The 24,026-nt window shown below is 36.7% G+C and overlaps 1 protein-coding gene across 4 annotated transcripts in view; it reads left to right on the forward strand.

Annotated features, from left to right (window-relative positions):
* The window catches only part of ITCH (itchy E3 ubiquitin protein ligase), a 99,908-nt gene that overhangs the window by 60,747 nt on the left and 15,135 nt on the right, over nt 1-24,026 (forward strand). For all 4 annotated transcript variants that reach the window (XM_069548373.1, XM_069548372.1, XM_069548371.1 and 1 more), the window contains 9 exons: nt 1,497-1,566; nt 8,865-8,949; nt 12,529-12,657; nt 15,650-15,722; nt 16,672-16,743; nt 19,829-19,917; nt 21,648-21,807; nt 22,069-22,202; nt 22,922-23,062. In XM_069548373.1, the coding sequence (XP_069404474.1) occupies nt 1,497-1,566; nt 8,865-8,949; nt 12,529-12,657; nt 15,650-15,722; nt 16,672-16,743; nt 19,829-19,917; nt 21,648-21,807; nt 22,069-22,202; nt 22,922-23,062 (953 nt within the window). The remainder of the gene's footprint in view (nt 1-1,496; nt 1,567-8,864; nt 8,950-12,528; nt 12,658-15,649; nt 15,723-16,671; nt 16,744-19,828; nt 19,918-21,647; nt 21,808-22,068; nt 22,203-22,921; nt 23,063-24,026) is intronic.

Consider the following 24,026-nt stretch of genomic DNA (forward strand, 5'->3'; position numbering starts at 1 on the left):
ACACTCAGCATTTTCAACCTCAGAATGGATATGGTTGATGATGGATCGTTATGTAATGGCTCTGGCCCATGGCATCATTGTGCCTATTCTTAGCTTATCTGTCTAGGGAAAGTCGGTGGGATAGGCTTGGGTCTTAGAAAAATTATCAGAGCAGTTTGTCTTATGCTAAACTGCTCCAGACTGTTAACAAGGGTCAACCCTTGTATAGTGTTTCTCCTTGGCTTCCCTATTCCCTATTTTTTCATTACTGTTGTCTGTCAAGAGAAGGGCCAGTCCTTGACTGGTCTTATCTTCTATGAGCTTTTATGAGAAATAGAGTATCTCTCATATGCTTTTAAAACTTTTTAGTCAGTTAACTCAGTTTCCATAATAAATCAATGATATGGGGCGAAAAAGACCAACAGTGGAGGAAACTGCCATAAATTTAGACTTAAGAGCCTAAAGCAATGTGCAATATGATGATTTTGGATTCTGATTCAACCCAGTAAGTAGCCAGAGGCATTTAATAGAGATTGTGTATTAGATGATAAAATTAACATGGATTCTTTGGTAGGTGTAATAATAATACTGTGATTGTATAAGAAAATTTTCACAAATTTTAGGTGTACTAAAATAGGAGTGAAATGATGACTGTTTTTTCCCCCTCTTTTTTTGCTCAGTAAAGAATATGAAAGAAAAATAAATGTTGGCAGTTTTGGTTACTGTTGAATCTTGTTGCTGGGTACATGGGGTACACTATCTTATTTTACTTGTGTATATTTTCCCATAATTTTTAAAGCAATTAGTCTATTATTTATTTGCCTATTTTACAGAAGAAAGGGTTTAATTGCATCTTACTGAGAGACCAAAAGTATCCCCCACTTTATTACATATTTAAACTAAAACACACTCATTAACCCTTCATCCTATACACTCACAGTATGACTTTTGCTTCTCTTTTTCCAGTGGTTGACTCCTATTTTCCTTTTATCTAGCCAGACCTCTCTCTCCACCAGTGTGATGGTTTCAAATGAATTTTTGAAATCTTCTCTACAGTTCTAGGCTTATCAATGCCTTCCAAACTGGAATTCTTTCCTTTTGCTCATCTGATAGCCTATTCTTCATATTCCTCCGACTCTCTTCTCACGATTTTGGGGTTAGAAATATAAGATTTTTCTCAGCCAACTGATAACTGAGTACTGTTACTCTTAAGTGACTTTTGTAAGGTTTATATATTTCTGTAATTTACTGATTTAGGGGAACAGTGGTCAATTTGGGTGTAAAAGTACTTGTAATACTTGAATATCAGATCGTTTCAAATATTAACAGATTTTTTTTTTTTTTCATGAGAATGCATTGACTTTCATTCTTGACTTTCATTCACACTTCTCTAAGATGTGGACTGTATAAGAGTATGTTATGTTGCAGATGGCCAGGGAAAGGCTTATCAGAATTCATAAGCTTGCTTTCCAATTATCTGTTAGTTATTTAACCATTTTGGGGATGGTTCTTTTTAGAATCAAGATTTGTTTGCTACATCACAAAATAAAGAATTTGATCCCCTGGGTCCCCTGCCGCCTGGATGGGGTAAGTCACATGGATTTTTTTTTAATTAAATTCAGTCATTTTAACAATTACGTGTTTATGAATGGATGATAAACCTTGCTCTTGCTTGAGTGAATATCTGAGAAGCTTTTTGGGTGTCTTGGTTTAATTTGGAGTGCTAGATAAGCATTAAATTCCCCAAACGTTCTAAGTTACTCTTCTAAAATTTTAAAGTATTTTGCCCACTCAGCATAAGAAGGACTGGATTATGATACGAGGAAAATCAGGATGGACCTCCAGAGCATTATGCTTAGTGAAAAGAAATTCATTTCAAAAGATTATGTGCTAATATAATTCAATTCATATATCATTCTTAAAATGACAAAACTATAGAGATGAGAAATAGATTAGTAGTTGCCAGGAGATAGCCACTGACTGGTAGGTGGTTCCAAATATAGGAGTTAACATGAGTGGTTCTTATGTAGTGGTAGAACGGTTCTGTGCCTTGACTATGGCGGTGATTACACAGATCTGTACATGGAATAAAAGTTTATAGAACTATATATTACAGAAATGATTCTGTATATTACAGAAATGAATTCAAACTTTAAAAATCAGTAAAGATTGAGTTAAGTGTATAGTCAACAGTAATGCATCAGTGTCAGCTTCCTGATTTTGATACTTTGCTATCATTGATGACATAAGATGTCATCATTGGGGTAAACTGATCAAAGGATATGTGAGATTCTTTGAACACTTTTTGCTTCATACTATAATACTTATCTCAAAATAGAAAGCTTTAAAGACGATTTTGATCATATTCGTGCTTTTAAAACACAGTTCAAAGGTTGATAGAGTCGATGTTATCTGAAAGAACAGTGGAAGGGGAAATGTGGTAGGGTACTGACTTTGTGTCCTGCACCAAGGAGTACTTGAGTAAGCTCTATTATCAAGTACCTTAGTTATTAAAACTTTGTTAATAGACTTTAAGATGAGCCTGCCCTACCAGATTATTTCATATGTGTTATATAAGTCATAGAGCTATAGTAAGTTTCTAGAATAAACATGACAATATAGAAACAGTTCTGCATGGAAGAGAAAGACTATATATCAGTAGAAAGTGGAAAACAGCAGAGTAGAACCATTTATGGAACCAGTTGAAGTTTTATCTTCAAGAGCTCCAGATATTTCAGAAAGTAATAATTCTAGGTAGTTTTGTTGGGAAACATCAGTTTGATAGATTGCTCTAGCATTGTTTTGGGAATGGAGGGGAAAAAAATTGATGTCCAGGTCACATGAATCTGGGCAGTAAATAAAATTGGCTGTTTAAGCCTGCCTTTCAATTACAGCTCAGCTGGTAAAGAATCCACCTGCAATGCGGGAGACCTGGGTTCAGTCCCTGGGTTGGGAAGATCCCCTGGAGAAGGGAAAGGCTATCCACTCCAGTATTCTGGCCTAGAGAATTCTATGGAACTGTATAGTCCATGGGTCACAAAGAGTCAGACTGAGCGACTTTCACTTACCACAGAATACACAGAACTGTGCAAAAAAGTTCTTAATGACCCGGATAACCACGATGGTGTGACCACACACCTAAAGCTGGACATCCAAGACTGTGAAGTCAAGTGGGCCTTAGGAGGCATCACTACAAACAAAGCTAGTGGGCGTGATGGGGTTCTAGCTGAGCTATTTCAGATGCTAAAAGATGATGCTGTTAAAGTGCTGCACTCACCATATCAGCAAATTTGGAAAACTCAGCAGTGGCCACTGGACTAGAAAAGGTCAGTGAAGGACAATGCCAAAGATTGTTCAAAGTACCACACCATTGCATTCATTTTGTGTGCAAGAAGGTCATGCTCAAAATCCTTCAGGCTAGCCTTCAACAGCATGTGAACCAAGAACTTCCAGATGTACAAGCTGGATTTAGAAAAGGCAGAGGAACCAGAGATCAAATTGCCAACATCCATTGGATCATAGAAAAGGCAAGAAATTCCAGAAAAGCATTTACTTCTGCTTCACTGACTACACTAAATAAAGCCTTTGACTGTGTGGATCACAACAAACTGTGGAAAATTCTTCAAGAGACAGGAATATCAGACCACCTCACCTGCCTCCTGAGAAACCTGTATGCAGGTCAAGAAGCAACAATTAGAACTGGACATGGAAACAACAAACTGGTTGAAAATTCGGAAAGGAATTTGTAAAGACTGTATATTGTCACCCTGCTTATTTAACTTATATTGAGAGTACATCATGTGAACAGGCTGGATGAAGCTCAAGTTGGAATTAAGATTGCCAGGAGAAATACCAATAACCTCAGATATACAGATGACACTACCCTAATGGCAGAAAGGGAGAGGAACTGAAGAGCCTCTTGAAAGTGAAAGAGTGAGTGAAAAAGCTGGTTTTAAACTCAGCATTCAGAAAACTAAGATCATGGCATCTGGTCCCATCACTTCATGACAAATAGATGGGAAAAAAATGGAAACAGTGACAGACTTTATTTTCTTGGTTTCCAAAATCACTACGGATGGTGACTGCAGCCATGAAATTAAAAGACATTTGCTCCTTGGAAGAAAACCTATGACCAACCTAGATAGCCTATTGAAAAGCAGAGACGTCATTTTGCTGACAAAGGTCCATATAGTCAAAGCTATGGTTTTTCCAGTAGTCATGTATGGATGTGAGCGTTGGACCATAAAGAAGGCTGAATGCCAAAGAATTGATGCTTTCAAACTGGTGCTGGAGAAGACTCTTGAGAGTCCCTTGGACAGCAAGGAGATCAAACCAGTCCTAAAGGATATCAACTCTGAATATTTGTTGGAAGGACTTTGCTGAAGCTGAAGCTCCAGTACTTTGGCCATCTGTTGTGAAGAGCTGACTCATTGGAAAAGACCCTGATGCTAAGAAAGATTGAGGGTAGGAGGAGAATGGGGGCGATAGAGGATGAGATGACTTGATGTCATCATTGACTCAATGAACAAGGTTGAGCAGACTCAGGGAGACAGTAAAGGACAGGGAAGCCTGGCATGCTGCAGTCCATGGGGTCGCAGAGAGTCAGACACGACTGAGCGACTGAACAACAATTGCCCTTGAAGTAATTTGTCCTTAACATTCCTGTGAATCAGATAAAAAATGTAATAGTTCATAGTTATAACTATCATTGTTAATAGCTTATAAAACAAAAGGAAGGCATATGAAAGTGGTGAAGGTCCTTATTCACCAGTGTCTGGTAGTTTGGTAAGGGGTCTTTTGGCTCTGTGGGACCTTATAATGGACAGTGTATGATTGTTATGAAGTACTTTAGAAAAAAATGTTCTTAGAAAAAAATGAACTAGAGCTGTTTGGTTGCATTCCCTGACATGAATGGTCTTAGCTTTATTTCAGGAATTGTTTTACATTCATGTTACAGAAGAGAAGCTGTTGGACTGAAACATCTGTAGGTTGTGTATTAATCCTCTTGGTTTTATTGCAGAAAAACCTTGACCTGATTTGCTTCTGTTAGAAACGCAAACTAGTTTGTATCTTCTCTAGGGTAGCTGTTAAGAAAAATTGTTTCTTGCTCACAGAAGCATGAATTGCAGTCTGTGTTGCCTTTATTTGAAAAGCCTTTCCTGCAGAGCTAGTCCTTGTTTCTTTGTTTATCATTATATCATCAGGATCTTTCTCATTTTAGCCAGCAACACCTCCCTGAAATACTGCCTCTAGAGACCCAATCCCTCCTTGTGTATGTTATCAGAATTTTTCCTTGGTTATTTTATGTTCTGCTTATTTTTAGGTTTCATGCTCCTGAAGTTGAGATGCAGCCCCTCCCCCTTCTTAAATGAGTTCATGATCATCCTGTTATTTAGACTGAGCACTGCTTTATTTGTGAACTGTACTCTTCCTTTGGGGCATATGCTTTATTTGTGGAGCCAGGGATGGCTCTGGTATTAAATGAGAAGCACCTGATAGACCCTCATCATTGATCCAGGAAATAAAATCCCAGTTTGTAGCCTGTGTTGGTGTTCTGAAATTGTCAGCATTATTTTTGTGATGCCATGTATTTTTAAATCCCACTTCCTCACCCTTTCGGACTTTTGTATGCTTGGACTAGACATTACTATATTAGAAGCTGACAGTGAAGAATTTATAACACATGCAAACTGTAGAGGCTGGAGAACAAAGAATGCTTTTGGTTCAACAATATAGTCTAATAGGGCTTTTTATAGCTGGTTTACCCATCAAGTACAAAGCTGTCTTCTCATTTTCAGAGTTGCTATGAAAGAATGCATAGAACATCAAGCAGCTTCTGTTGTTCAGTGCCTTACTCATCAGGTCAGGAAATGGTTTGATGTGTATTCAGGTTTGGTGTTCAGTAATTTCAGAATTGTTTATCATATGATTTTTCAACAAAGTAAGAAATCAGCTCTGTAATCACAGCACATCTCATTAAGCACATGAGCCTTCAGTTTGCAAGTTTGAGGTCCCATCTTTGAAGTTTTGGTCTTCACACCCTCTTGCAAGAAGTGCTGGTATCAGCACTATATACTTAGATCAAACATAGGAATAAGTTTTCTTTTTTTTTTCCCTGGGTAAAATCATTTTGTTAACCTACCAAAGCACTTCATTTTGTTTTCTGATTTGAGGTACAACCATTAAACATGGTTCCCAAGAAAATACAATGACTATTCAACTACAATTACAGGAGTTTGAAACCTCACTTATTGTTCATACAATACTTTTACGACTTCATACAACTGTACAGTCTGTTTAAGCTAAGTTTGAGTTTATTGCTAACCAAAAGACGAACATCAAAGCCCTATAGTTTTCTAACAACAGAAGAATAACTTACGTTAGGAATCCACTACTTTAAAAACCACTTGACTAGTGATGTGTATGGTTTCCTTATTCTCTTAAGCTTTCTTTCCACTTTATCTTACTTTGTGTTAGCCTTTGATGGAGTTGTGTTTTCGTTTTGAAATGTTTTTAAGCTTTTATTTAGAAAGCCTACCTAGTAAAGTCACAGAACTACAAATGTGTGAGCTGTAATCTAAGTGCACAAACTAAATATTTAAAATGTCAAAAAGCATTATTCAGATTTTTCATTGAACAGAGAAACTGTTTGGATAAGACATTATTAAAATGATAAAAACCAAAGCACACCAAAAAAAAAAAAAGTTTTGGAATAAGGCAAAACTACTCCAAAGCCTTAAATCTGTTTATCTGAAAAGAAAAAAATGGGAAATCTCCATGCCATCCCTAGCTTCATGCCACCATTCAATAAACATTGACTGTGGGTAAGATGAGGGTGTCCTTAGCTGAGGTCAGTAACTCACCAGGGCTCTCAGACCTCAGACTCCTTGGAGAACCCAGGCAATGACTCTATTCATGTTAGGTTTTTGAGAGAATCTCTGGCCCTGAAATCTGAACTTATATGGCAGTTAATAGATAAATATATACTCAACTAGGCACTTATGATGTTAGTTTTAGATTACAAAAGTTACTTAAGATTGTTGGTGTACAAGAAATTTATAAATTCTGTAAGTGTATTTAAAAATTTAAATTTAAACTTTCTGGAACATTGACTTTTTTATTTATTATGTAGCTAGCTATAGTACTGTGGATGCTTCTTTTTGCCTCAGAGACAGTTCTTAAAGTTGGTTACATGTTTCCACAGTCTAGGTGGCATGACCAGCAAAGTCACAGTTACTATCTAGGGTGTGTCACAAGATGCAGAGTCCATTTCCTGTATTTTATGTATTCAGAGGTTTTGTTTCCATTTTAGGCTCAGCTGGTAGAGAAAGTAGCAGAGCTGTCGGGAGCAGATTCATGATACTCACCAATATATTCCTTCTTTCCTAGCACCAGCCTTACCCCCACCTTCCACCCCCCTACCCCAGTATCATCACTGCTACTTGAGATCATGGATTCAATGCTGGAGAGAAGTTGAAAGTTACCAAACACTACCTTGACAAGGCCTATATTATATATAATTTAGCCTAACGCTCATTCTGCAATATCGTGCTTAAAGAAAAGTCCAAAAGTTTTACATAAGTGTTGTTTGGAAAATAGACATGAACTTTCAAACCATAGGAATAAAAATTGGTTTTCTCACCATGGAGTTAAGCTTAATTTTTTTTTAATTGGTAATTTTAAGGTAACCATGCTTTTTAAAAAGTGGGAATCCATTTTATAATATTTAATACTTAAGTGTTCATTTTGAGACATCTTGGCCAAATTTAAAAGATTTAGACAGTGGAAGAGACCTGTCTTTTGAATAATTAACTTGTAATGGAGCAGAGAAAACAATAATTCAAAACAGCAGAACTAATGTTAATATTAAAATTTCAAAACTACTTGGTTATTAAAAGAAAATGACATCTACACATCTTCTAAACTTAGTGAGAAAGCTCAGAGAAGCAGAACAATTGTGTAGAATGGGTATAAGAGAACTAGGAGAATCCTAAAACAAGATGCAGGTGGGGAAACACACTGCTTCAGATACAGATCCAGTAAATTAAAGAGGAGCCCTGCTGCCCAACTCTGGTGTAAAACGTTACTATAGATATTTAGGATAGGAAACTGGTTGTATTACGGAACAGGATGTATTTTGAAACAGTGTCTTCTCTAGTTAAGTAATACCTAGCATATAGCAAAGAAACAGGTTTCCCTGGTGACTCAGATGGTAAAGAATTCACCTGCAATGCAGAAGACCCAGGTTTGATCCCTGGGTCAGGAAGATGCCCTGGACAGAGGAGCTTGGCAGGCTATAGTCCACGGGGTCACAAAGAGTCAGACACAACTCAGTGACTCAGCACATAACAAAGAAACAGTTAAATTACATACCCCCATTATATTTTCAGAAATGAGATGGTGCGATATGAAATAAAAATCTCTGAATGGAGATGTCAGTTTCCATCCTGCATCAGCTAGAGTCTAGCTACTACTTAATTCTGAGATTAGGGGCTGATCACTTAGCCTGTCTGAAAATCCTTATCTTTAAAGATAAGTGAAAACTACCTACTCTGTGGGACTGTTAAGGTTAATATAAGGTCATGTATGCAAATTTAATACAGTTAATTATTCTTGCTGTTGGTTAGGTTGAACAGAAAGATTCTGTGGGCAGGATATTGTGAATTATATCTGTTTAGTTTCTAGGATATAACGATATTTGTATAACTTGAGTAAGTATGTAGATTTAGTAGTGAAAGAATAAATTAAAGCTCTTAAAGTTATGATTTTAAAGCTACAAAATCAACAGTGCAGTGAAAAAATGGCAAAATCAGCTCATCTTAGTTTGAGGAAGAAGACTATGCCAACTCGATAACGCTTTGCCTCTTTTTTTTTCTGTTTTAAAGAGAAGAGAACGGACAGCAATGGTAGAGTATATTTTGTCAACCACAACACTCGTATTACACAATGGGAAGACCCCAGAAATCAAGGGTAAGAACTTGTAGTTAAAAAAAAAAAAACCTTGTAGTTATTAGTATACAGATAACCTCTTAAAGATTATACTGTATTTCCAACTCATTTATGAAAAAGATCAGACTTACATATTCTTTCCCCAAAGGGCTTAATCACCCACATATTTTAGAAAGAGAAAAAATATACAATTACATTTTTTCCCCAAAAAATTACCTGTTTGTTATAAGACCAGCTTACTAATTCTAAAGCAGGGTTTTGCAAGCTGAGATCTCTCAGTAGAATTCAGGGTGTATGTGACTTAGAGGGGGGAAAAGACATGTTGGTGTGTGCAGGACCAAGGTCCAAACCTTTACCTGAAACTGAGTGTTCTTTCCATTTTGATTGTAGGTCACAGCTATAGTAGAATTAACAATCCTAGGACTTTGCCACCAGTAGAAATCCCAGATGTTTTAAAATACCATTCTGCAGTTGTTGCAGATATTTCAAAATATTGTTAACATACATCATTACAAGAACTTGCTGGTTAATGTGTCACTAAAGGGATACATTATTACAAGCTTGTCTTTTTAATGTTTACTATGTATATAGAATTGTCTTTGTGACATTGTGATACTGTATTAGTTTGCTAGAGCTGCTTTAACAGTACTACATATGGAGTGACTTGAACAACAGAAATTTGTCTTATACATGGAAACATAAGATTTTATATCATTTTATGCTGCTTTAAAACCTTATGTTTTTAAAAGAAATATTTATATAGGCCACACCAGCTGGTGGGGCTTCCCAGGTGGGACTAGTGGTAAAGAATAGGAGACGTAAGAGACACTGGTTCTATCCCTGGGTCAGGAATACCCTCTGGAGGAGGGCACTGAAACCCACTCTAGTATTCTTGCCTGAAGGACCCTGGCGGGCTGCAGTCTGTGGGGTCACAAGCAGTTGGACATGACTGAAGTGACTTAGCACGCAAGATATTAGCAACAAGCTGGGAGGTCTCCAGGGGTACTTTCACTTGAGACTGACTACAAATTTAGGGCATCTCCCCAATGACTTTCAGGTTTAATACCTCACTAGAGAGACTTGAACTCATCGAAACGTTTTATACTCACAGCCACATTTGTTACTGGTAAAGGATATAAATTAGAACGATAGAAGGAAGAGATGTTTAGGGCAGAGCCTGAGAAGGGTTCCAGATACCCCGAACTGATGTGGAATATAGTATGTTTTGAATATTACCAACCAGGGAATCTCACCTTTCTAGTATCCAGAGTTTTTTATTGGGGCTCCATCATGTACTGCCTGCAAAGCTAACCTTCAGTTTCCAGCTCTTCCCCAAAGATGGGCTAATACCTTTTAGTGTCTAGTTTATTCCAGAGATCAGAGCTGATAATGGCATATATCCCAAAGCCTTCTTTATAAACCACCTGATTAGCGGTCTGATGTTTGAAGACCCTAAGCTTCAAAGGGGTTTCAAAGTATCTTCAGAGATACTCTTGACAGGCAGGATATTCCAGAGGCGTAGAGATCTTTTCCCAGTAGCTGAGGGCAGAGGTCTGATCTCTATTTGGGTGTGATTAAATCTTCGTGTCTCACATAGGTCAGAGTTTTAAGAACCTCTATATGCTTTAAATTTAAAATCTATTTCTGGGTACCAGCAGATCACATTTTATATAGTTATAGTATTTAACTTTAAATATTTTTGGGACTTCCCTGGTGGTCGAGTGGATAGAGTCCATCTGCCAGTGCAGGGGATATGGTTTCAGTCCCTGGTCTGGGAAGACCCCACATGATGCAGAGCAGCTAAGTTCGTGCACCACAACTACTGAAACCCATGTGCCGAGAGCCCATGTTCCACAGTAACAGAAGCCACCGGAACAAGAAGCCTTTAGACCGCAACTAGAGCATAGCTCCTGCTCAACACAATTAGAGAAAGTCCATGTGCAGCAAGAGAGCAGCCTAAATAAATAGAACACTTAGCTTTCAACTTTTAAAATATGTATTTTCAGTTTCTTAAAAAGTAATAATTAAGAATTTCATAGGTAACATTTTTAATTTTAAAATTCTATCACAAAGGATAGACTAGACCACATCACCTTTCTCTAATTTGCTATCATTTTTCGTTCCCCCTTGAACCTTTTAAAGCTTCAGAGTGGAAATAAGAATCATATTTTTTACGAATAATACCAATGAGCCGGTTCTACCCAATTTGTTTTCAGGACAACTTGTTACTGATACTGTCCTGCAAATATGACTACAACAAATGAGAAGTATTATCTTCTTAAAAGTTTTAGATAGTCTGTTTGTCTGACATTTGCATGTAGTTCTGTGAATATAGTTAAATGTTAACTTTTTGACTTTCACAAAATATTGTTCTAGGTGGTGATTCTAAGCCTTTTGTTTTTCTGAAGTAAACTTGAGGAAAGTGACACTCCTGTCAGCAATAGTGGCTCTCTAAAACAGTGAGATTAAATGCCACCAGCCCCTCCTTTTCTTCCTTTCTGATGTGAACTTGAATATTTCCATTGTTTTGTCATCTCACCAAACCCACCAGATGAGAAAATTGAACCTGGAGAATAGACAAAAATGAATTGGAAAATATGGATAAAACTTGAAACATTGAAGTTTAAAGAGCTTAAGCACGATCTTAAGACAGGTATTAAGTAAGTGGTTAGGCATACTCCCTTAGAAAGATTTGAGTTGCCTTAACAGAATAATAGAGATTCTGGACAAGGGGAAGGTCTTCCCTTGGAGGTTTGGCAGAATGTCTTGGGAAATGGTGAGTAGCCGTCTACTACACAGGGTTCATGGAAGGGACTTGGAGATAGAATGCAGAGGTAAAACTGAAATGGAACATAGAGGGTGCAGCATAGGGGCAAAGTGAGGGCCAAATGGAGGCGTTTAGATCTTGTATTTGGTTAGTGATGAATAGTGATACCACTTTAGAAGAGAATAGATTTGTTCAGATCTCTGTTTTGGTATTCTGTCAGCAATATGAAATGAGTCAAGGACCAGAGTAAGACTCAAAGCAGGAAAACCTTTTAAGTGGCTATTTTGAAAGTTTAAAAGATAAATAGAGCCAGAGTAAGGAAATCAGCCCTAAATATTCATTAAAAGGACTGAAGGTGGCAGAGGATGAGATGGTTAGATAGCATCACTGACCCAATGGATGTGAGTTAGTAAACTCTGGGAGATAGTAAGAGACAGGGAAGCCTGGCATGCCACAGTCCATGGGGTTGCAAAGTCAGACACAACTTAGAACTAAACAACAGAACAACAACAAGGATGGTACTAGGGATTGGAAGCTGTGATGAATGAACATGAAGAGTTGTAAGGCAGAAATGGTGGAGCTCGGTTACCATGAGATGTTCAGGCAGGTAGGTAATTCAGGCAGAGTAGACGAGAGAAGACTGGTTGATAGATCTGGTCACATGTGTACCGTGCTTGTAGGATTTTAGTAAACCGCTGGAAAATGCTAGACTAAAAACTGGTTTTCTAGAAGGTATCTACTGCATTTATGGGTATGTTTAGTTTATGTACTTGGCAAACAAGGAACTCTTAACACTGTTTATTTGTTTATATATTTTCCTATGTTTTTTATAGTCAATTAAATGAAAAGCCCTTACCTGAAGGCTGGGAAATGAGATTCACGGTAGATGGAATTCCGTATTTTGTGGACCACAATAGAAGAACAACCACCTATATAGATCCCCGCACCGGAAAATCTGCCTTGTAAGTTTTCTAAATGTTTCGATTAAAAGTAAAACTGATTCCTAAGATTTTGATGTAAAGATATCAATTACTGAAAAGTGCAGTTCTTACTATTTTTATCTGTTAACACAGCACTAAATGAAAGTGTTTAGTAATTATCAATACAGTACTGCTCACCAATTAATCCCTGATTTATGATATCCACATTCTTTCATTTCTATCACCTTTTAACTTGAAGGCTCCTTTCTTTTTCATTTTTGAAAAGTAACTATGTTTGTTTAATGTGTTTTGTTTGGGTTTTTTGTGTGTGTGGTTAAATAGACATAACAAAGTTGAACATTCTAGGTGTACATCTTAGTGGCATTAAGTAAACTTATTATTGTGCAACCATCACCACCATCCATCTCTAATACGTTTTTTTAACATCCTATACTGATACGCTGTACTCAGTAAAGTCTTCACTCTTGTTCTCCCCCAGTCCCTGATAACTACCATTCTACCTTCTGTCCCTGTGATTTGACTAATCATATAATTTGTCCTTTGTGACTGGCTTCTTTCACTTAGCATCATGTTTCCAAGTTTCATCCATGTTTTAGCTTTTATCAGAATTTCATTCCTTTTTGCTGCTGCTAAGTTGCTTCAGTTGTGTCCGACTCTGTGCGACCCCAGAGACGGCAGCCCACCAGGCTCCCCCATCCCTGAGGTTCTCCAGGCAAGAACACTGGAGTGGGTTGCCATTTCCTTCTCCAATGCACGAAAGTGAAAGTGAAGTCACTCAGTCATGTCTGACTCCTAGTGACCCCATGGACTGCAGCCCACCAGGCTCCTCCATCCATGGGATTTGCCAGGCAAGAGTACTGGGGTGGGTTGGGGCATTGCTTTCTCCGCCATTCCTTTTTAAGGCTGAATAATAATCCATTTTATGTGTTACCATATTTCGTGTATACGTGTGGCTCATGGACATTTGAATTATTTCCACCTTTTGGCTATTGTGAATGATGCTGTGAACATGAGTGTACAAATATCTCGTTAAGTCCTTGCTTTCAGTTCTTTTGTGTATATACTCAGAACTGTTGAATCAAATGATAATTCTGTGTTGTTTTGAGGCATTGCCAGAATTTTCCACAGTGGGCATACTGTTCTAATATTCTTACTGGTAGAGCACATGGGGTTCCAGGTTTTCCACATCAGTGCCAACAGTTGTTACTCTGTGTGTGTGTATGTGTGGTGGTGGTGTACAGTTGCTAAGTCGTGTCCAACTCTGTGACCCCGTAGACTGCAGCATGCCAGGCTTCCCTGTCCTTTACCATCTCCTGGAGTTTGCTCACATCCATGTCCATTGAATCCGTGATGCTGTCTAACCATCTTACCCTCTCCCACCTTCTTTGCTTTCAATCTTTCCCAGCATCAGGGTCTTTTCCAGTGAATCGGCTCTTCATATCAGGTGGCCGAAGTATTGGAGCTTCAGCTTCAGCCCTTCCAGTGAATATTTAGGGTTGATTTTCTTTAGGATTGACTGGTTTGACCTCCTTGCTATCCAAGGGACTCTCAAGAGTCTTCTCCAGCACGATTTGAAAGCGTCAGTTCTTTGCTGCTCAGCCTTCTTTATGGTCCAACTCTCACAGCCGTACATGATGTGTATAATGCCATCCTAGTTAGTATGGAGTGGTATCTCATTGTATGATACCAAAATCAGCCAAAAACAGTATACGAAAATTATTGAGTAATATTTTTATCAACACAGATGTAAGCATCTTTACCAAAATAATGGCAAATTAAGTCCAGCAAGATATAGGAGGGATATTACACCATCATCATGTGGAGTCCCTCCTCCCCGTGCAAGATTGATTGAATTTTGTATATTAAACCTATTTAATTCAGCACATTACTAGATTAAAGGAGAAAAAGCAATGTACAGAGTATACAAAATACAGTGCTAGTTTACTATAAACTTTCAGTTGCCTTAGAAACTTTCTTATCTGAAAAATAGTAGCTGTATAAGATTAATGGCAAAATACCTCTTACGATCAGGAATAGGACAAGTATTTCTTCTGTCACTACTTCCAAATTCAACATTGTGTTGGTAGTCCTGTGAGATGGGAAAGAAATAAAATTGAAAGGAAAGAAGTAAAACTTTTTTCACGCAGATCACAGGTAACACAATTGTCTATAAAAATCATATGGAATCTAGGGAAAAAAACTACTAGAACTAGCAAGTGAATTTAAGTGTTGCCAGATACAAAGTCAATATATAAAATCAATTGTATTTCTACTTTGAACATTTAGAAAATGAAGTTAACAGTAGCTCAGGGAAAAAGCAAATAATCTTGTGGTGTGAAGTCCAGGCCTAGTTTGAAAGCCCATGGTGTCATCAGTGATCTGAGCTTCTTTCTTTCTGTCCTACCATGCCAGACCATCATCTCTGTGAGAGTCACCTAATAGTTTGTGATAGCTGCTTGAGGCTTCAGCTGTCATAGTCCCACTCCAAGGTGGGATATGGAGGAAGAACAAGTTGGAAAGGGGGAAGAAAATGCCTTTCCAGCTATCCCAGCTCTCTTTAAAAGAGCCTTCCTTCTTGGAAGTCCTATTCAATAGCACTTCCACTTAAGATCACTAGCCATAGTTAAGTCACACAGCCACACTGGGAAGTGTTTTTATCCTAGGTAGCAGTCTGCCCAAGTAAATCTCAAGATTCTGTTAAGGAGAAAGAAGAGTGAATTTGGGAATAGATGCCCTTCTCAGACAAAACCTCCTTTACCTAGCCCTGTTATATTTGGCTGAATATAAAAGAGAATCTCAGAAACAGCGGCTTTAAAAAGATCAAAGTGTATTTCTGTTTTCTTATTTAAAAGTAGTCATGGGGAATATTTCATTTTTAAGGTGGTTTTAGGAGTATGTTGTACTGGGACATTTTTGTATTTAACTACTAAGTACTTAGGGGGTGTGATATGGTGTTTTCCTTTAGTATTTTATCTTACAAGCAGATTTATGTCCTATTAACATTCTTCCTCAGAGACAATGGACCCCAGATAGCCTATGTACGGGACTTCAAGGCAAAGGTTCAGTATTTCCGTTTCTGGTGTCAGGTTAGTACCAGTACTGTATTTCTGTACTCCTTTTATGATGTTGCTTACACAATCAGTGATTGTAGAATTAATTAACGTAAAGACAAACAGGTAAAAAATATGGAAGGATTGGACTTTTTCTATTTTTAGATTCAAGAAATCAATGTACCACTTAGATAATTTATGACTTCTCTTGTCCAGAAGAATAAATTTGAAATCATTTGAAAAAGGAAGCATTGCTACTCATTTTAGTACTCACTGTTTTCAAGTTGGAGAAATCTTCAAATGAGTTAAAACTTTTTCTGGTGTATAAATTGTAGCCAGCTCCTTTCATATCTAGCATTTGGTATGGCTTTGATAGATCCATGTATATGTGTCACTTTGATAGATACATTAGTGCACATATGTGATTATATTCAGAGTATTTTTAACAGACATTATCAGTTATTTTTAATATAAATGTTTAGTGAATTAGTGGTTTATGGGTTCTCAATAAAATAAATGCCTTAGTCCAAGTGTGACTATGATGAATATTTTTAAACTTCAAACTCTTATAATTAAGTGGGCCCATGTAAGCCAAAACAATTTGAATTAACTTTTTGAAAATTTAGATTTCTCCTGGTAGCTCAGACGGTAAAGCGTCTGGCTACAATGCGGGAGATCTGGGTTTGATCCCTGGGTCAGGAAGATCCCCTGGAGAAGGAAATTTGAAAATTTAAGTAAAAACTTGACTCATTAAGTAATCACTGGTGTGTACAACATCTTCTTTCTTCTGTTTTTTATATATCAGATGATTTATAATTAGCATGAATACTCACAAATGTATGGTTAAACATTATTAAATAAAAATTCATATTCATAGTCTACTTGTTACTGTAAATGAAAAAAAGTAAGTAAAACTTTATTCTTTTGGTTTTTCGATAGGCCATTTTAATGGTGAGAGTTTACTTAAGACATTCTTATATTTCAGCAACTGGCCATGCCACAGCACATAAAGATTACAGTGACAAGAAAAACATTGTTTGAGGATTCCTTTCAGCAGGTACTGTTTTATTCATCAATGGTTTGCCCCCGGCTTCTAACCCAAAACGTTTTGGTGCTGGCAGTTTAATCTAAACACTTCAGTTTTTTGAGATGAAGTCCTTGAATTTTTTAAGTCAATTTCATCATCAGATTCCTTAGTACTTAAAATTTAGGAAACTGAAGATAGCTTTGTGTGTGTATGTCTTGTGTATGTTCTGTGCTTTTGAAATGTCATAGTAATTTAATACTAGTTTCATGTTTCCATTTCTAAACTCAGTATTTGATTTGAAATAGATATTTAAGTAAGAAAATAGGCTGTTGGTAGATAAACGTCTACCAAAGTTCCATATGAACAAAGTTCATATGAAGATTGTTGGCTCCAGCTAGAGAAAGAGAGGGAGAATTTATATTTATACTTCTGTATTACTTGCATCTTTACAATAAGCATATTTATTCTTATAATTTTAGGAGTTTTTTTATGTAGTAAAAAGTGTAATTGGTCATTGATGACAGTATCTAAAAATAATGTTCTCAGGAGTAGTCTCAAATGTTTTGGTTATCTTTAGAACCTGAGTTACTTTACTGCTTGGTCCATTTTACAACTTTGTTTACTAACCAAATGCAGCTAAGTATTAAGTGATTGGGCTTCCCTGGTAGTTCAGCCCGTAAAGAATCCACCTGCAATGCAGGAATCACAGGAGTCTCAGGAGACATGGGTTCAAATCCTGGGTTGGAAAGAACTCCTGGAGAAGAGCATGGCAACCCACTTGAGTATTCTTGCCTGGAGAATGCCATGGACAGAGAAGCTTGGCAGGCTACAGTCCATAGGGTTGCGAAGAGTTGGACATGACTGAAGCAACTGAGTATGCACGCAATCATTAAGTGATTGTTGTATGAAAATAACCAGTGAGAAAAATATCTTAATATGAAATCTTCCGGTTCGTTCTTGTTTTATGGACAGATGTGGATGTGATTCTTTACTATCAAACCTTTATGATAATTTTGGTAGCTACAGCTTCACGAGGTGCCAAACTGCATGCAAACAAAAACAAGATTGAGATAGTTGACAGTGGCTGTCTGCTTACCTTCAGAAACAATTACATTCTTTACTAATGGAACCTCAGTTGTTAACCTTGAAGGGAAATGCTGGTTGGCATCCTGCTAAGCAGGACAGATAGTTTTTTAGGAACAGAGCTTCACTAAGGCCACTTTAGGGAATTATGAGTCCTTCTCTTGGTCTGATGTAAGCAAAGCTCCAAGGCCATTCTCTGTCCCATTGTTGCCTGTTTCTTCTTTTCATGTTCATAACCAGTATGTAGTCACTGAGTGGTCAGTCCCTGGTGAGCCAGTTTCTTGGAGCATGACTTGATGATAGCAGTGCTGAAAAGATGCAGACATGAGTAAATGTCCCTTTAGCATCTGACACTAGAGACTTCTGCAGAATGACAGACCAGGTGGTGCTAAAACAGTTTTAAAAAATTCTTACCCTAGACTGTACATCCATCCAATAAATGTGAAATAACTTAAAAATGTGTTTGCTTTGGAAGAGTGACATATAACAAAATTAACATCAGATTTTCTTCATAATGTTTGGATAAAGTTGTTTAGGGTGGTGTGTGTTTCGACATAGCAAAACTGCTTATGGGGAAAATGGCAGGAGAAACATTTCCTTTTTTCCTTCATCTTGTGTGCTGGGTGTGCTAAGTCACTTCAGTCATGTCTGACTCTTTGCGACCCTGCCAGGCTTCTCTGTCCATGGGATTCTCTAGGCAACAATACTAGAGTGGGTTTCCATGCCTTCCTCAAGGGGATATTCCTTACCCAGGGGTTGAACCTGTGTCTCTTACATCTCCTGCATTGGTAGTTGGGTTCTTTACCACTAGCACCATCTGCAAAGCCCTCCTTCATATTAGACATTTGTTAAAGGGTATTATTTAAAGGGGAACAGCAAATGAGATCAGGGACTATCCTGTGGTTTGGGGAGCAGCCACAGGGACAAAGAATAACCAGAAGGAACAAATGAACAAAAAAGATAATTTTAACTACATATCTCATTTCCACTGGTATATTTCTAGCCTATAGTATTTGTAGAACATTTGTCATAAGCATCAAATTATTTGTTTCATGTGGGATATGAATTCATGAACATATAGGAACTGAGAGATCCTTAGAATAAGCAGGTCACGTCCTGGGCCTCTCTAGATATTTGATTGTTCATTCTTGTCCCTTTATAAAATAGAATCATTGTATGGACTTTCTTCTCTCCATGTCATTTTTTTTCTTCTAAGAGTAATGTTTGTAATCTACATGCTCAGTTTGGGGCAAGTATTTAAATACTTTTAAAAAGGAAGAGCCTGACTGACCTCTCCACTGTTGCTCAGTAATGGCACTATCCTAAAAATATGAAGATGATCATATTAACTACTGTAGTAGAATACAAACTTTGAGCAATTTTTCCAGTTTTCCACTGAGAATGAGTTTCCAAGGTAACTGTTCTCTCACAGCTGCTGTTTTTCATTTTCAAGTTAGCCAATTGGCTATTATGTGTACCTTTTGGGTATAAAACAACTGAAACCTGGCCCAGACCAAATAAGGACCTAACCTCTGATTGTGGTCAGTTACTCTGCTCTAAGCAAGTGAGAGAAGGAATTTTGTTATATATATAGATATAACAAAATTGTTATTTTGTTATAAATATATTTTGTTATAAATATATTTTTATATATATAAAAAATTGTTATATATATATATATCTGTTTTGAGAGTATAGAAGGCTATATAAAATAGGACTTGAAATTTTAAATTCTCTTTTCTTAATGTTGAAGCTTCTAATCAAACCCTGGAAGACAGACTCAAGCAGTGCTAGGATCATTTAAAAGAAAATTATATATAAAGTATAGAGAAATATAAATATGTGTAATTTATAAAATATTATGAAACTTTAATGTATTTTCTAATATGTGTGGAATTGACCAAACTACAAACACCATTCTGTATCCTGAGGAATTTAAGTTACTTATAATGAAGGAGATTTCTAACCTGGAAGTAAGTGATTAAGGTGTTTCTACTTTTACCAATTTTATACCTTTTTTTTTTCTCGGTAGATAATGAGCTTCAGTCCTCAAGATCTGCGAAGACGTTTGTGGGTGATTTTTCCAGGAGAAGAAGGTTTAGATTATGGAGGTGTAGCAAGGTAGTGATAATATGAATACTCAGAACTTAGTTCCTTTCCTCCAAAGGTATCATTACACTTTGCTTGCAAGTATTTTCTCAATTTTCTATTTCAGGAAAATGAAATGTAGCAAATTTTTGTACCTTTATTAAATGTTGCAGTTATAAAACTTCAAAAGCCATTAATTGAACACTTCTCTCTCTAAGGTACCGCTAGTTGATTTCACCCACATCACTCATTTATTCATCAGGATAATTCTGTGAGAGAATTTTCCAGGTAATAATGAGGTACAGAGAGTCACCAGAGACACATAACTAAGTTGTAGAGCCTGGATGCAAGTTTCACATCATCAAACTAGAAGCCAGTGTTCAGTTGACTGTATCATATCTGTTCCGTAAAATGTACAAGGCCCTAGAGTGTTCAGGTCACATTCTGCAACACAGACTGTTGATAGAAATAATAGTCATTCAGTTCCTAACTGAGTTTAATATATATATATAACTGTTTTGAGAGTACAGAAGGCTATATGAAATAGGACTTGAAATTTTAAATTCTCTTTTCTTAATGTTGAAGCTTCTAATCAAACCCTGGAAGACAGACTCAAGCAGCAAGTTGCTTTGCTTATTCCATAATGATATATCATACAGAGTTAAAAATTTGCATATGAGTGGCCTTACAAAAAGCCAAGGATTTTGCATTTGAATCCTTTTTCTGTACTTAGTAGTATGACTTGGGGCAACTGCCTTCATCTGTATAATAAGAGTGATCATAACTGCTTCCCTGGGATTGCTGTAAAGTGTAGAAATATAGTTTATTAATATCCTACTTCAGACCCTGAGTCTTTGTGGAGTCACTAACTGGTCGCTGCATTTTAGTGGTTTTTACTTAGGTTTTGTTTCAAAGTTCATATTTCAAAATGTATGAAGTAATCACAGGTAAATAAAAATATGAGTAGAAACATTAAATTTTGTTTAAAGTAAAGATAATTCAGGAGGAGGGTAATCATTCATTCCTAGCTAGTAGTATTAAGTATAAGCAAGACTACCACCAGAGGCCATAAATCAACAAAAAAAGGAATCTCGGGCATGAACTGATAAATTGCCCCAGATTCACTCTGCCTACTGTTCTGCCAGATCCTCACCCCTGTTACATAGGTAGTAACTATAATCTTACATTAGTATTGGTTGATACTTTCACAGCATTTGAATTAGAGCTTCTCAGTGTATTTTTCTAATGAATGAGTAGCTTGAATTAAGTGTTTTATTGCCTCTGTGATATTGGAAGTTTTTTCATATTTAAGAGAGCAGTAGCACTTAATGAGCATCACTGAGGGGCTTGGACATGGATGGAATAATGTTAGACTTGTTTCAGCTACTCTAACCACATGGGTCGACAGTGAAGTTTAAACTTGCCTATGTTTAGTATTTCACTGATTCTAAGACTAAAGTTTTCATATTTTAACATCTCTGAAACTGAGATGTGTATTACAGTTGGAAATTTTTTTTAGTGGTTCATCAAATAATGTTGTCTTTAAAGTCAATGATGTCTTAGATTCTTTGAAATAAGCAGTGTGTAAATATCTTTGTAAAATAGATGGCGGTTTGTACAGAAGCTGTAAAAATCAATGTGAAACTAGAGAAATATCACCACGTGAGGAGTATAGATTCCTGAGAGCTTTATAGCACTTCTCTTTGATTTATTGGTATGGTTACTTACAAGATTTTTCACCCTAAATTTTCTTTTGGTTTCAGAGAATGGTTCTTTCTTTTGTCGCATGAGGTGTTGAACCCAATGTATTGCCTGTTTGAATATGCAGGGAAGGATAACTACTGCTTGCAGATAAACCCCGCTTCTTACATCAATCCAGATCACCTGAAATATTTTCGTTTTATTGGCAGGTTTATTGCAATGGTAAGTTCAAGTGGAGAACTGTGTTTACTTTGCTAATTCAGCAATACTAAAGCATTGTGCCTTTAACTTTCTCGTTGGAAATTTTCTCATCACTAAGACATGTCTTAAGATTGGGTTCTTATATCTTCCCTTTTCCCAGAAATATTCCATAATAGATTGTATGATGGGGAGTTTGTTTTGTCTTTTAACTGAAGAACTCATCTTAACATTCTGAAATACAGTGACCATTATAAAATTATGGATTGTTTTCTTCTTGCATAGGCTCTGTTCCATGGGAAATTCATAGACACAGGTTTTTCTTTGCCATTCTATAAGCGTATCTTGAATAAACCAGTTGGACTGAAGGATTTAGAATCGATTGATCCAGAATTTTACAATTCTCTCATCTGGGTTAAGTAAGTTTGTTTCCTTTTAATTATCAAAATATAATCTATATGTTTTCTTTTTAAAAAAATATTTATTTCTTTGGCTTTGCTGGGTCTCAGTTCGTGGCACACAGGATCTTTGATCTCCTTTGGGGCATGCAGGATCTTTTAGTTGCAGCATGTGGGATCTAGTTCCCCAGACCAGGGATTGAACCTGGGCCCCCTGCATTGAAGTCTTAGCTACTGGACCACCAGGGAAGTCTCTAGTCTGTATGCTTTCATTATAGTATTGGTAATGTATTCAGACTGTAAGCATGTAATTGGTTTACTGAATTTACATGATTTACGTTAAATCTCATTATTCAGTATGATTATTTTTATAGAAATATACCCAAAAATCTTAGGCAAAATATGACTATTAGAGCATCATATTCCAGCTTTGTTATTCTGATGTTACAGTTTGACAATAATTATTGAAGAACATACTGCTTCCCAGGTGGCTCAGTGGTAAAGAATCCACCTGCCTATGCAGGAAAACAAGGATTTGACCCCTGAGTTCAGAAGATCCCCTGGAGAATGGAGAATCCCATGGATAGAGAAGACTGGCAGGCTGTAGTCCATGATGTCGCAAAAGAGTTGGACAAGACTTAGTGACTAAAACATTAATTACTGAAGAACATAGTCCTTTAGTTTTAAAAAGAACCTTAAATGATTGAATTAGTGTAACAGTGTTACTTTCATTTGGGCAGAGAAAACAATATTGAGGAGTGTGGTTTGGAAATGTATTTCTCCGTTGATAAAGAAATTTTAGGTGAAATCAAGAGTCATGATTTGAAACCCAATGGTGGCAATATTCTTGTAACAGAAGAAAATAAAGAGGAATATATCAGGTAAGAGAATGCTCTTTTTGGCATAGTTTTTAGCCATTCTGTTGGACTATATAGCATGTTGATAAATTGCTTAGTAATATACTAGTATACAGTATTTCAAAAAGTAATATTTGCCTTTATACTAATTATTATGAAACCTGATTGTATGTTATTAAGGACACAATTCATCACTTCCTATCTTGTAAGTACATTGAGAGGAACAAACACTATAGGAGACATTGTTTTATCTAGTTATAATCATGGAACTGGAATCTGATGATATTTAATTTGAGACTTGATGTTTGGGAAGCATTCAGTTATGTAGAAATAGAGCAAAAGTTATTGGAAGCAATATATAGGGTGGAAAGCACAAGTCACAGATTGTGAATAGAGTTGCCATAGTGTGTGGTGCTGTCAGGAAGCTCAGGATTAATAGCCCCTTTGCCATGTCCTGTACTTCAGAAGCCAAGGAAAATGAACCTTTAGACAGTGTGGTGGCAGTAAGTTACAATAATCCTTGTAACAGTTAGAAATATAGCCCAATGGTAGATATAGAAGCCAGGTGACAAGAAGTTAAGAACTAAGTTCAATAGACAGTATAAATTTCTTTGTAGCAACAAGTCTGACAGCAAAGCACGTGAAAAGTAGGATGGATTCTTGTGGAGGCAGCAGGGTAGAGGGACTACCATGAAGGTTAATTCAAACTGTAAGCCTTACAAAGAATTAGTCTAGTGTATGTTAATGAGTTTTATCTCCCCTTTATGGTATATTTCAGTGTAACCAGAAATATGAAGACTTATAAAGTAATAGAAAAGAATTTTGAACGGATTTATAAAGTAATAGAAAAGAATTTTGAACAGATAAGACCTTTCAGTTTTTCTCCAGAAGTGAAAGTTTGAAGGGTAGAGGCAGTGTTGGATCACCCTTTTAAATACCAATTCTGTAACTACTATGCCGTCTAACATCATGGCATTGAAAACAATCT

Source organism: Ovis canadensis, chromosome 13, assembly GCF_042477335.2.
Source record: "Ovis canadensis isolate MfBH-ARS-UI-01 breed Bighorn chromosome 13, ARS-UI_OviCan_v2, whole genome shotgun sequence".
NCBI lineage: Eukaryota > Metazoa > Chordata > Mammalia > Artiodactyla > Bovidae > Ovis > Ovis canadensis.